At 37.5% G+C, this 15,466-nt stretch overlaps 1 protein-coding gene across 7 annotated transcripts in view; it reads right to left on the reverse strand.

Moving 5' to 3' along the window:
• Nucleotides 1-7,080: 7,080 nt before the first annotated feature.
• The window catches only part of LOC121876490 (DNA topoisomerase 2-binding protein 1-like), a 38,086-nt gene continuing 29,700 nt past the window's right edge, over nucleotides 7,081-15,466 (reverse strand). For 4 of the 7 annotated variants that reach the window (XM_042381609.1, XM_042381612.1, XM_042381608.1 and 1 more), the window contains 2 exons: nucleotides 14,442-14,648; nucleotides 7,081-9,174 (listed from right to left, as the gene is read on the reverse strand). In XM_042381609.1, the coding sequence (XP_042237543.1) occupies nucleotides 9,111-9,174; nucleotides 14,442-14,648 (271 nt within the window). In that variant the 3' untranslated portion in view covers nucleotides 7,081-9,110. Of the gene's footprint in view, nucleotides 9,695-14,441; nucleotides 14,649-15,466 lie in introns of those variants that run through there. The other 3 variants (XM_042381611.1, XM_042381610.1, XM_042381613.1) reach the window with 3 other exon arrangements.

The raw sequence follows: 15,466 nt of genomic DNA on the forward strand, positions 1-15,466 counted from the left end.
AAGCCAACAGTACTAAGTGTTTCATAGGCCTCAGGAGTCTGACACTTGATAAAGTTCCGGTTCTTACCTTGTCGGAATTCAATGCTGAAACCGTGCTGTCTGCAGTACTTCATCATCCAGTTAAAGCGTTCCTCTACAGTTTTCAGAGAGTCCTTGGGGAAGTGGAGATTCAGCTTACTTGTTTGTTTGGCAGAGGGCAGGGTGATAGGGTCCATGGCATTGGTGTTTCCACTGTGGCTAGCGTTTCCCATAGAAACATTAGCGTCACTGTCATAATCACTGGGGTCTGACTCTTGAAGGGTGTTGGATTCAGTATGACCAGGCGAGTTGGTAATGGCATCAGTATCAGAGATGTCTGCGTCTGCGTCTATGAGAGAGCCTCGTCTGGGACGTTTATGTCGACCCCCCATGCTGGCAAAACGTGCCGGCAGAGGGGACCTTGGTGGGACGATCGGGAAGCCAAGAGCACCTATGGGCACGTCTGTTCCCTTGGGTGGTCACGCCACGACTGTGAGAATGACAGCCAGCCTAAGTGGCGAACATTATCACTGACGAATAGGACAAATAAAGAGCAAATTTTCACTTGTTGCAACTAAACTGGCTAATTGGGTTAGGTGGTAATTATTTACTACTTCACAACCGTTGATTTTTCATGGAACAAAAATTAAAAAACGCCGCAATTTCATTGTTTTGGGTAAATTTTTACTTTAGGACGAGTCCCTAGGGGTAGACCAATATGTTTTTCCAGTATTTTGGTGTGTTTTAAACGAATCTGACCATTTTTGGGATTGAAATTGCTAGATTTTGCACCCCCCCCCCCTCCCCCCAACAATAATGGGGGAGAGCCTAGGAAATTGGGGTTTTGGGTGGGGGAGAAAACGAAACCGAGTCATCTAACCTCATAAAACCTAACCTAACTCCTAGCCGGGTGCTCCGCCCCTGGACCCCTGGCGGGTCTAACCTAACCCCTAGCCGGGGACAGAACCCCGGTAGGCCTAGCTTAAACTAACTTAAATGTTTCAGTAGTTAAAAACTTTGGGCGCGCCATGTCCAAAAGTACAATACCTTAGGTAGAAGTGGAAGGACCAGGGATACGTAAGAATTGGATAGAATAATCGTCTTTCTCATAAAACTCGGCAATAAACTTAAAATAATCATAGGAGCACAAACAACAACCAACCTCCACCACGGCCATTGTGAAACCGGTCAATGAAATTAAAATCGTACCCAGGCTGCTTCCATTGAGAAAAATCAAATGTGATTGGTTGAAAAAAATTCGCGTGATGAAATCGATACCTCATGAGGCGCAGATAACATCTCCTCACAGACGAAGACTGAAAACTACTTAAAATCAATTAAATTCAATTGTGTCACTATTATCCATTTCCGCTCAGAATAGCGAAATCGAAATGTTTCAGTTGTTTATAACTTTCGGTGGCGCTATGTCTGAAAGTAAAATAATACCGTATATTTTCACCTTTTTTTACGGGATTAGCCTACAGAGGCACAGGTCATTGGCCCACATCAGGGCCTGGAGGCGAAAATATAATAATAATAATACTAATACTACTACTAATAATAATAATAATAATAATAATAATAATAATAATAATAATAATATTAATAATAAATATAAAGGACCATAAATAAATACAAAAGTACAAAAAAATCAATAGTGAGAAACGATATACAGTACAGTACAGTTAACCCTCACTTTACGCGGTCCCACATTCCGCGTTTCCACGTTTACACGGTGCCCTGCCGGAACCCGGGATGCTCACATTCCGCGGTGCGTGTACCCCTTTACGCGGAGAGCGGCTGGCGAGCCGCGCCATTTTTGGATCCAAACCTCCCGCCATCCGCCGTGTTGTGTAAGCGGCGCGAACATGGTGCGCACAAGGTCGCCCAGTCATCAAAACATTACCAGTTCTTCACCCGCCACCCACCACAGCCGGCCCAAGTCAGTGATAGTGATAATTATGGTGAGGATATGGACTTATATGGACTTTGGGGAGTTTGACAAAGAGGCCCTGCAAGCCTCTGTGGTGGATAGTGATACAATTGATACAAGTGACACAGGTGAGGGCCAATAATCTGCCCTCTGCCTCGGAACCAACCGCCCATCCCCGTGTGCCCAGCCATCTTTTCTACTAATGTAAGTTTTAAAAAACCTAATATTATTGATATTTCTCTTAATTATTAATTGTGTGTGCATACCATCATAAAGTTAAGATAATATTTTTACTACAACATAGTTGTGTGTCGTCAAAAAGTGGAGTTTGGGGATTGGCCCGGACTCCATTTCAATTAATCCGATATGTTATGTTATTCACTTTACACGTTTCTCACTTTACGCGGGACCCTCCGGGTTACATTAACCGCGTAAAGTGAGGGTTAACTGTATATATGTTGTGCTGACAAAATAACAGAAACAATTGAGACCCTGCAATTGTGTGTAAATGAGGCAGAAAGTCAGATCAGCAACCTGGGGCTTGGTCACAATTTTTGTGATGCCATATGGCACACACACACAGAGTTAACACCTAAGGCCTGGGTGGCTAGTACAATGTTCTATGACTACATATATAATTATGTCACCTTTCATAGCACGGTACACAGCAGCTAACAATCTATCTAATAAGTGCCTTCTGGTGTTAGACAATGCCCCTTTTCACCCACAGACTATGGTTGACTGGTGTGGCAACATCGAGGTGATGTTTTTGCCACCGAACACCATCGCGCTGCTCCAGCCCTTCATCAAGGTGTAATAGCCATGTTTAAGGCTTACAACACATGCTTTGTGGTGGCGCAGCTTGTGGCAGAAACAGACAGTGGTGGATTGTCTGTATGAGACTTCTGGAAGACCTACAACATCAAGAAAGGCCTTAACAACATCACACAGTCCTAGGATGAATTGTCACCTGCAACAATAAACGGTGTGTGGCGACAGCTTAGGCTTGAGGCTGTCCATAGCTTCAGGGGCTTCAACCGTGCACCAGATGTCCCTGAGGTCACCAAGACAATTGTTTCTCTGGCACAGCAAGCTGGCTTCGACGAGGTCACAGAAGAGGACATCACTGAGCTTCTCGTCTCTCATGAAAAGGAGCTCGGCAATGAGGACCTGTTGGAGCTGGAAGTTCAGAAGAAAGAGCAGGAAGCAGGGTACAGTAGTCACCACGCACCTTCTCTACTTTAGTTTTGGTGAATCCCGAGCATTAGGAACCTTGAGTACAGAGACAGGTTAAAGCATCTTAATTTGCACTCCCTAGAGACGTAGAGTGAGGGGCGATATGACAAAGGTGTATAAATGGAAATCAGGGCTAAAGAAAGGGAACATTACAAAAGTACTCAAACTATCCAACCAGGAGCAAACTCGTAACAATGGTTTTAAATTAGACAAATTTAGATTTAAGCACGAAATAGGTAAACATTGGTTTGGAAATACTGTAGAGTAGTGGATGAATGGAACAAGTTACCAAACTTTATAATTAACTAGAATATGCTTGAAATGGATAGCTTCAAACATAGGTTGAATGGATAAACGAGCAATAGGGCTTGGGGGTAAATGGGACTGCCCAGTATGGGCCAATAGGCCCCCTGCAGTTTCCTCCATTCTTATGTTCTTATGAATGTAGCTTCATGTTTAGAAATGGCCTTGAGAATTTGTCCAGCTGCTACAGAGCTTCACCTTCAGAAGAAGGAGCAGGGAAAGCAGGCCAAGGTCACAGATTTCTTCAGGCCTGTTCCTAAGTCTCAACCGGATGAGCCTCAACCATCAACTTCTTTTACCGTCTGTACCCATTTTATGAAGAAAAAGCATCAGCCAGCCCCTCTGCCAGAGTCTCCACCTGTATTCACTAGGTTTGAGGACCCTGACGACCCAGTAAGCTTACCCCAACCCAACATGTTCCTATGTTCCTCCAGCCTCGGGAAGGAATGCCAACTGAACGGTTCATCACAGGTAAATACAGTACGGGTATTTACTGTGCAGTAGATAGTGATATTTATGATTCATTTATACAGAGGTATATGTCTGGTATATTTTATTGCTTGTCAGTGTGGACAACAGAGATATGTCGAGGGTAGATGGGAGTTTTTGGAGGGTGACCATGAATTTTTTATGTTCTTATGGGATTAATTGCTTTGATAACCGTTGATTTGCGAACCAATGATTTTTCCTGATCCCTATATGCATTGGCTATTGGGGTACACCTGTATTTTAAGTATTCTTAAATGAAATTAAATTTCATATACTGTACTAATTACCAGTACAGTACATATTGTACAATAAAGGTGTAGAGTTGTTAGAGTGTGTGGAGTTTGAAAGTGAAAAAAAAGAAAAAAAAAATGTTTGGAGGTTTAAATATTGCCTTAGCCCAAGCTTAACCAGTTGACTACTTTATCCTAACGAACCTGAAAATTAATGCATAAATTTGTGGTAAAAAGGGAGGGAGAGAAAGATCACAGAAGTCTCGAGACCTGAAAAAAACTTGAGACCTATATCACAGATGTGTGTGTTGGGGGGTTAAAGGCCAACACCACTAACCAGCCACCAATTGTATCATTAGAACTACTGAAACAACACTTATAAGTTATAACAGTATACAGTATTAATAAAACAGGGAAGGTGAGGCAGTTGTAATGCTCCAACAAATGCTTCAATTTATAGGGATAATGCTCTAGGTATGAACAATTAGGCTGATGTCTTCCTTCTAACAAGAAGATGCCTCGACTTAGATTGTTATTGGAAATTGCTAGATAGCCAGGTGTAAACAATACAGGCAACTTTAGCACCAAGAGATGATTACCTCTCAAATTTCAATGTAACTGTTGTCTTTAACCCCTGGGCTTTGGACGGCAACCCCACACCCCCATCAGTACCAGGAAAATTTAAGTCAAATTAAAAGAAATTCTAGTCATACAGATTGGTCATGCATGATATAAACAGGAATTAAATATATGTCCATACCACAGGTTGGCAACACATGGGCTAGGAAGAGTTGAGAATGTTCATAATGTGGTGTATGTATGACACAATAGTTCAAGGTAAACAACAGTATTTTGTAGGCAGTAGGAGGTACAGGACACTTGATTTACTATGTTATTACTGTTTACAATCATTATTACTACTCCAGTAATTGATAACAATACTAGACTTGTGCTTGGGGGCAGGGGGGGTAGAGATACATGGTATAGTGAGTCGAGACCAAGGACGAGATTCCTACATCACAAAAGCTGGAAAACTGCTGATAAGAAACTGGAAGGCACACATGTGTGAATGAGAGAAAGATAAATACCTACTGGCAACACAATCTAGCCAGGCTCGTCCTTTTTATTCAAATAGGCTCGTGAAAGATCAAAACGTCATGTGACGTAACCCAAAGCCTAGGGGTTAATATTCCTTTTTATATGGGTTATGGTTGTAATAGAAGAGTTGTACAGTATTACATAATTCAATTAGTGTCAGCTCTGTCAATGTTTATAGCTAAGAATGGGTTAAGATGTGTATATACAGGTTGTACTTCTCTAATCCGGCAACCTTGGGACCTGACCGGTGCCGGACCATGGAAATTCACCCTTTTCCTGGATAGATAGTGACTTGTGCTTATGCTTGGAAGCACTAGCACCACTTTCTCTGCATCATGGTCTCTTTTAAGACATATTAAAGGGTTAAATGTCGTATAGTAGCTTCTCAAATTTCGCGAGTTTTTAATTCAATGTATTTTATTGGAACACAAAAAAAAGTAATTACAAATTTTGACGGCGGAAACTTGAATTTCGACGGGTTTGAACGGCCCGCCAACGTGCAGACGACGTGCATAATCTTGTAAACAGCGTCATTTCCCTTATGTACAAAAGATTCATTATTGTTTATTACTGAATGTCTTTTTTATTGAATTAATGTTTATGTGTGCAAAATGAGCAATACAATTCATTAATAATACGTAGAATATTAAAACACATGACGAAATGACACAGCATTGTTTTCATTGATTACAAAACCAGTGACTGACTGGTTCTACATATAAAACTGAAGAAAATAAGACTTTGGTTGTAGCTGTAGTAAAATTAATGTGGTTGTTTTAAGTAATGTTATTTAATGTTAATAAATGGAACAATAGAAGTAGCTAACGATAATGGTAAAGAAAAAAAGAGAGATCGCATATGTAAGTGCGCACACGTGAAAACATATCGTCATTACTTTACATAAGAATATGAAAGCAACACTTATTTACTGTTCATATATATTTTAATTAATGTTTCTGAATTTGTTTTTATTGAATTAATGTTTGTGTGTGCAAAATTAACAATACAATTTATTAATAATACGTGGAATATTAAAACACACAAAGAGACGAGACGGCTGCCAGCATTGTTTTTGTTAAAGCTTACAAAACCAGTGACTGATTGGTTCTACATATAAAACTGAAGAAAATAAGACCCTGATTGTAGCTGTAGTAAAATTAATGTAAAAAAAATTATATGGTTGTTTGAAGTACCTGTAATGTTATTTAATGTTAATAAATGGAACAATATAAGTAGCTAACCATTAATGGTAAAAAAAAAGTGAGACTGCGCATATGTAAGTGTGCACATGTGAAAACATATCGTCATTACTCTACATAAGAATATGAAAGCAACACTTATTTACTGCTCATATATGTTGAAGGGTTAAATGTTGTACTCCGTATAGACAAGCAGAGAGAGAGAGCGGCCGAACTGCCGTATGTAAACAAACCTTAATTTACCGCGGCTTTGTTGTTTTTGTTTTTTTACGGGGATTTGCCCACCCGGGCATAGGTCACTGACCCACATTGGGGCCTGAGGGGTAAAAATTTAATACTCCTGTGATAATAATAATAATTCAGATAAGTAAAAAAAAAATATAAATAAAAAAGTTGCCTATCTACCTATTGGACAAACTAAAATCGTTCCGGACCACGGGAGTTTCCGGACCACAGAATACCGGACTAGAGAAGTACAACCTGTACTGTATTCAGTGGATACATTACTGTATAAAAGTCTCCTTGGAAACTGCCAGCAGGTTATAATTGAAGAGGTGAAATAAAAGTAGTGAAACCCAGGATACTGTACCTATATTTTTTTCATCATCATACATATTCAGACAAAAATATGAATTCCACAAGACCTTATATACAGCACAATACAAAACCTATAAAATAATACAACTATACTAATACTGTATATCTTTGTTCTCACTGATGAAAAACATTCTGCTAAAAACAATAATACTAAAGACTAATTAAATGATTATGTGCAAATATATCCTAAAACCAAGCCTCATCCAATTAATAGTAGCAACCTAATGTTATCACTTAATTTCCTCAATGCAGGTATAGATGGTTTCTACTGTACAGTACAAGAATATTGGTGGTATAGAAAAAAAAAAGGTTCTAGATGAGACATCCCTACTGATGGAAGGGATTTTTCAGAGGAAATATGATATTAAAATTGAAGTATAAAAAGCTAAAGTGTTGTTAGTGACATGAACCAAAACCGTTATGATTACAAATGAATTTTTATTGCAGTACCATACAACAGATAACATATTTACATAAAAACTCTAATACAGTACAGTACTGTACTGCTGAAATGAAAATTAGTCTCATTTCAAAGAAGACATACATAGCCTTGTAGCATTATTGAACATAGTAGTGTAAGTTACATTACAGAGCATAGAAAATAATAAACCACACCCTCATTTTTAACATAATTTTCCATTATGCCTCATTTACATTGATAGATCCACATTGTTTCTTGTTATATACTCGTATGTACTTGAATGATGTCATTTTTTGCATTCATATTTTAATAAAAAGGAACAAGGTAGTGGTTCCATTTGTGGATGAGTTAGACTTTCCCAAAATATTTTCCATATATTTTGAGCATTGATTGGAAATGATATAAGATGAATAAATATACTGTATAGAGACAGAAGAGATTAAAATACTGTAAGGACTAAATCACTATCTATCTTTATCCTGCTATGTACAATATTGTAAGTGAGTACGTACAATAAACATGAGGGAAATGTTCACAGGCACAGGGGGACTGCTTATTTAATATCATTGGTCTGGTTAATATAGTGAAGGTAGTCCTGGCCATTCTGCTTGTTTTACTACACTTTAAACAAACAGTGGCGCCACATCTCACAAAACATGACAGCTACTGTACCCACTATAAAGGGAGACAACTGTACATACTGCACTTTAAACACCTTAAAACATGTCTAAATGATGACCACAAAAATGTCAAAAGTTTGACAACTTGAATTGTTTCCAATAGACAAAATGATCCTGGACATGTCCTAGACAAAGTACCAGTATCTTCATATCCCCGCCAAACTATTCAGTTCTGCTTCCCTTGTCATTCACCTTACATGCACATTACAGTATATTGATTTACTAAACTTAGCTATTTTTCCTGATTTACCAGTAGCATGTCTTACAACCATGAGTGCAAAGTGTGTATTGACAAGACTGTTTTTAAATTTTATTTCATTATTTGCATGTAAGAAATATGACAATAAATCAAATAAAGGCATAAACACAATATAAATGGGGACTATGAGTGTTTTATTATGAAGCTTGTGGTTATAGACAGTGCCACTACATTGTCATTGCACACCTCCATAGTGAGACACCACTCACTCAGCTACTCTCTACACCTATATAACTAAATAAATTTTGTTGTAAAAATTTAAAATTAGCCTATTTCTCTTCACTAACTAGATTAAAAACTGAAGTTATTTGTTTTGAGTATATACTGTACTCTATTACAAAAATATATAATTTTCCAGTTAAATATGCACTATAAAAGTAGGAATGCATCTCCAATTATATAACAGGTCAATGGAAATGGAAAAACAGAATTCAAGTTATGGACAACTTTTCAGAAATATAACCCTTCCGTAACCAGAGGGGCGCCTACACTACACAGTACTCTAGTGACAAATAACAAATGGCATTATAAACAAATTACATGGTATGGTAATACTGTACTGTATACCCAACTTCACAAGGCCACATACATACTTTTCAGTGTTTAAAGTGCAGTGCTGACCTTTGTACTCACTAACATCCTGAAGGTCAGTGCGAAGAAACAGAAACATTGCCTTGCTCCTCAATTATCTTGTTACCAACCACCGAATATCTGTAGAGTATCACATTTGGCATTAATTGTGGCTGGAAACAAGAGGAAACTAAGACTCCTCCATAAATGCTGTCACACACACATACCAGTACTTCTAAGTAGTGTAACTTTTTTTCAATTACTCTTTCATATTTATTAAATGAAATTAAAATCCTGGGGTATAATAAAATCTCATAATAGCACCATACACACTTGGTCGCAGGAGGAAACCCACACCATTTGGGTTGGAGAGTCAAGTGTTACCTTCGTCCTAATACAGCCGTCATTGAGAAAGCCCAAATCCAAAATTCAGTTAAAATTTCACAAAATGCGGTGTAACTTTATTTATGTTCCACTCCAGTGGTCGGCGGCATCTATATAATGACATTTTTTAATTTGGCGCTTCTTCAGTCACTGCTGCCACAGGCTAAGGGTTAATTATACGTTTGGAATAACCAAATTTATTTACTTCTCTATTTTCACCCCTGCACCACTACTTTACCTCTTCCTTGCTCTTTTAAGAGTACTGGTATCAACACTACTGAAAAAACAACAAATTGAATTAAACAGAGAAAATAAAATCACACTGCTTTTCTTAAAATTATAAATCTGAGATAAAATATGAGTTTCAAAAACAAGGAAAGGATTCTTCTTTACATATGTTTAAACTAACACCTTATTACTCATACAATACTCTACAATGTACAATAGCCTGCACTTATATCTCATACAGTGGCTAGCACATTTTGCGAGATGTGGGCTGTTTGCTTACATCATATTAAAACTCCCGGAATGGTCCTAAGTAACCTTGCAATAGTAGACAGACTAAAGATGCTAGATAAGCATTTCATAGAGTTGCCACATCTCAAAATGTACGACTCACTGTACCAGGTATAGTGCAGGCAAATGTACAAACATGTACTGTACATATTAACCCTTTCAGTTTGTAGTGAAGAAAGACTTAAAGAAAAGGAGCTGAAAAGTTTTCTATTATAAATCCAAGAAGCCTCTTCCCCCAAAATTAATATTAATAATAAAACAGTGAAGATCAATCATACAAGTACAGAAGAACTACCCAGTATGCTATATCACAGCCTTAAATGTCATAGTTTGCTATTTCATGAAATTCAAACAATATCTGAGCGGACACAATTCCTTTCCACAAAACATTACCGTGGCAAAGTAAATAGATTAGTGAAGCAATTATTGTAAATTAATGTAGCCATCTCTGTAAACTAACTTTTGTCATCACCTTCTTTTAGGTCCATAAATCCCTATATTTTATCACTGTGCAAACCATTACTCAGGCAACACTTGGTCAATTTTGGCACAATTTGTACCATTTCCTGATGTTGATCAAACCTCATATGTTTGGTGCAAATCCACAAACCCATCTCCTGCTATTTAGGAAACAGACAGACAGGTCCAAAAACACTACCCTAACCCACAGTTGTGGGCAGGTTAACTAATTAGGTAAAATATATTTACATCACAATGGGATGCTTCAAGTGTCAACTCTGCGGTGGGCTGATGAGCCCAGTATGGCACCGAGTTATAGAAGTTATGGTTGTAGCTGCCTGTTGAACTTTCACTAATGGTCACAACCCCATCTCGATTTTGAATTATATATTAACACAAAATTTGAGTTTATGTGTAATGTATCGCTTTTGATTTGATACAAGAAAAAAAATTATAGTATTGAATAAATTATATAAAATACCTCCTAGTACAAGTGTATACTGTACTGCACAGTGCAAAATAAAATGTGAAGTAGAGATCCTGTTATTTCATGGATTAAGTGACTCCGGTGCAGACAATGAGGCTATGGTCTAACAAGGCTCAATACAAGGTGTAAGCACAAACTAGCTCACTCATGAAGTAAAGCTGTCTAGAAAATTACCTCCTTTAAACAGGAAGATTCCTGTACTGAGGTGTGGTGCTGGAAATCTAGTATGGTTGATGACAGACAAGTAAACTACCTACTCCCAACTTTGAGGGCTTAGGTTACAATGAAGCAGTTGTATTACGTGTTTATTAATGCCAACCACCAGCTTATGGGTTAGCATGAGTTGCAGAATGCAGACTTAACGGATAAATTCACAAGTCCCCTTGAACTAACAGAGCAATAAAGAGGGGTCTGGAGTGCGTCAGTTGCCCTTCTGGTTGAAACTGACAGTCTTCACTATTGTTCAATACATGTGCATTCAATACATCATTATTTCTGATAGAAAACACAATTATTAACCCAAGTTCCAGCTCACCTCAGCATTCTCGGAGGAGGGAGGGATAGATCTGAGTTGGCCAATCCATGTTCGGTACATAAAGCCAGCTAATAAAGGAATTATGGAGGCAACACAGCTCTAGGAGTTAGCTCAGCTCTCACCCGTGTGCCATAAGCTCTAAATGATATGCAATCCAAAGGTACAGTATAGGTGGAAATAGGTGTAATCTCAATAATCTGAGATACTAGGGACCTAGCCTTTGCCTTTTTTTTTTTAAATTTGATATTCCAATTGAATACTCTCTCTTAAAAATGGCAAATGCAAATCTCATTTTGATATGATTGCCAGATTTTTCAATCAAGTGCTTTTCCCAAAAGACAATTCTGTACTTATGTATTTGTTGGCATACAAGATGATTTAGTGTATAAGTCAATCTCAACCTTTCAGCTAAATAATTCATGTTTAGGACTATATTTGACTTGCAAAAACTGAACATCCATTGATTCAGGGCTCCCCACCCAAGCATGTTATACTAAATACAGTACTGGTAATAAAAAACTGCAATAACATGGGATGCAGCAGTGATATGAGCCAACCTGCAGTCACCGAGTTATGAACAGGTTACGTTCCTGGACCCTTTTCGTAAACCAATCTCTTCAAAAGTCAGTCTAAATAAATGTTACATTCATATCTAATAATGAAATCATACAGTAAATGTTACACTTTACGTTGAAAAAATATGAATATAACTTGGTCCCAGATCACTTTTTCATTTGATCTTCTATCCAAACACTTTGAAGCCATTCCATCTCCTCAAGTTCCTTTGGCCGTGATCTCACACTTTTGCTAGCACTCAAGGTTTTTCCAGCAATACAGCTTGCTTTAATCTTTCCTGCATTGTCTCTAATGGTGCGTAAAGTAGACTCCTTTATTCCTGTTACACGCACAATATCACATGTTCTTTCCTTATTTTCAAAACGCTTGATAACATCAAGCTTTTCTTCAAGTGGTATAGCCTTTCTTTTACGATCACCACTTGAAATGAGATCACCAGAACGCTTCCTGGAGATATTCTTCTTTTCCACATTCACAAAATTGGAGAAACAGTAAGCAAAAATCACTGAGGACGCTTCAAAACTTCCCACGCGTTTCAAACTGATCATGTGTGACGTAAACAGAGTGTGCAGGTGTAAAACGCTATGTATTTTGTTTTTCTCTTTTATTTAAAATTTTACAATTTACATATACACCTAGACCCCGACTTACGACTACGTGGACTTACGACCGTCGGGACTTACGACCGCCCCAGATTTTTTATTAAAAAAAATAAATAAATAAAAAAAAAAAAAAAAAAAAAAATTTTTTTTAAATAACACGCATTTTCTATACCGAAACGTTTCCAGTTAATGTAGTCTCCATGTATAATTAGAAAATTATGGGGGCCCCATGTGCATTCAGCTGACTACATTAAAGGTTAAGTGGTCAGTCACACTGTATCCATTCCTTATTATTTATTACTTTCACTGTACTGTATCCATTCATCATTATTCATTACTTTTACTGTACTGTATTTCATTGTAGATTTTTTATTAAAAGAAAATTTTTTTTTTTTATCTATGTCGGACTTACGACCATGTCGGACTTACGACCTGGATTTGGGTCCATAACCCCGTCGTAAGTCGGGGTCTAGGTGTACTGTACAGGTATACTGTATACATAAATATTACATAAATTATTTCTGCAATTCTTCACAAGCAAAACACATAAATTAATTGAACCTGTGATGTCGAACGTGAACTGTAAACACTGCATAACCCCGTGCCAAGCGACAATACTGTACACTTAAAACGTTCGAGTGGAATCGCATTACAGCCAACACGCATTCGCATTTTACAAATATCGTTCTTCTATTCATCTATCGCGTTACAGCCAATTCGCGTTACAGCCAATTCGCGTTGACAAAACACGCGTTATAGCAGAACTGACTGTACTCTGATTTGATGACTTTAGTGATTTTCGCTGTTTTTTGTGATTTAAAGTGCTTGGTCTCTTGTTGTCAACACCTGAGTAGCCACGGCCACTAACATTGTTTTTATGTTTTGTCACAAGTTCTCTTACTCTGTTTTTGTGACTACAAAGTGAGGAGTGTTCTTAATGATGTGATGAGTGTTGTTTAATTGTTTTCTACTTATTTTATTGGCTTGGGAATTTTTTTCCAGTGATACACATGTGTGTGTTGGACTGGCTGGGAATGTATCCCATTGAACCCCATGTTATAATGAACGTGATTTAAGATATTTCAATTTATGATGGGGTTTTCAGGAACATAACTGCATCGTAAATCGAGGTTTACCTGTAATACTAATAAATAAAAAACAAAAATACTGCATTGCCATTTGGCAATTGTTTCACTACACACGGGACACAGAAGACAGCGAACATCTGAGATCCCTCACAGACTACTGTATAGACAATAAAGATGGCAGTTACTTGGGTAAACAAAACTGGAAGCGTCATTATGTTATTCCAGGATTTTCCCCAGTTTTCTAGGGGAATTCTGATTTTATGAGAGATGGGTTTTCGTTTGGAAAAAAAATTCAGAGAACCTTTTTTTTTCTTTCAATATTGGATTATTGAGGTTACACCTGTGGCCTCATCTAGGCCATGAGAGAAGAACATCTCTAATAAACAAAAGATTCATCTTAATGAGATCCCTTGAAGAATGCCAGGACATGTGCATTAAGCATACAATCGAATCTATCTATGTCAGATTAAGGGGTTATTGTTGATTAAAATATGATGACTCTTTACTGTTTGTTTTTTATACATGGTATTAAGATCCATGATTAACACTGTCAGCTATGTTGCAGAAACTATCAGGACACAGTATCATGTTATAGCAGAACATAATACTGTACAATACATGTACTGTCTGTTCAAATAGGGCAGGGAGAGACAACACAGGAAAGAATACACTGACCTCAAATAATTATATTGCATGCACGGTATAGTATATCAAACTTAATACCTTAAAACTCTTGTGGGAAAAATTTCCAAAGGACTCACCTCATATCAGCAAGAATTGTCTTATATTCTGGAATGAGATGATTCATTTCATTGGGCAATGGATCCATAGTCAAATAATCATTAAGGAAGACTGGAGGGAGGCAAGGTATTTGTAGCGAAGCAAATCTTGCAAGATCAATCTTCTCTGGGAGTTTGTTAATTTCAATGAAGAAATGAGTAACATTTTCAACTTCTTTGTATGGAGGTCTGAGAGAGGAAGAGAATAAACAATAAATTAATTTGAGATGTTCCAATTCTGCAATTGTGGTGATTCAGTTTAGTTTGCAGTGTCAATGTTTAGTGTTTTGAAATAATGTGTAACTGGGTTAAGATTCATTTTGCATGCTGTATGTAATTTGAAGATATGAGTGAGTGTGTGTAGGGTATTTCTACATGTCAGTCCTTTCAGGTTGTTTTCTATAATTCTTGAACTACTCTCCTCTATAATTATCATACATATCCCACTAAGGCTTCTTTACCCTTTTAGCCATCTCATACAAATCAAGAGGCTCCCAAGTGCCTGCATCAATCAGATAGTATGACTACAACATGAATGTGAAACCTCAGAGCAGAGACAGAAAACCAATCTGAATGCAGCAATATAATAACGTGTTGATTTGGTGGCTATATCAATGAACCTGTCTTAAGCCTCTTGCCAGTCATTCATCTTATGACCCCTATTGAAAATCAGACCAAATCAGTGAAATTAATAATTGCAAAAAATTATCTAAAATGTCAAGCCACTGATAGTTTCATGTGCATATTTTTGGAATTAATGGTCTTTTTCCATGAAAACTTAAGAAAAAAATTATCACAAATTGATCTCCAACTTTCTACAGAGGCAAGCCACCAAATGTGAGGTTCCTCTCTTTCTCTCCACCTGGGAATTTTCCTACAGGTAAGAAGATTCAGGTCCATAGGAGTAAAATCTCAACATTACTCAAAAACTCAGTTGAAACAAGTACCGGTATCTCTCATATAAGTAAGTGAGATCTTATTTAACATTTTGAAACTCAAGTTATATA

The sequence above is a fragment of the Homarus americanus genome, unplaced genomic scaffold (assembly GCF_018991925.1).
Source record: "Homarus americanus isolate GMGI-L3 unplaced genomic scaffold, GMGI_Hamer_2.0 scaffold42442, whole genome shotgun sequence".
NCBI classification, from domain to species: Eukaryota; Metazoa; Arthropoda; class Malacostraca; order Decapoda; family Nephropidae; genus Homarus; species Homarus americanus.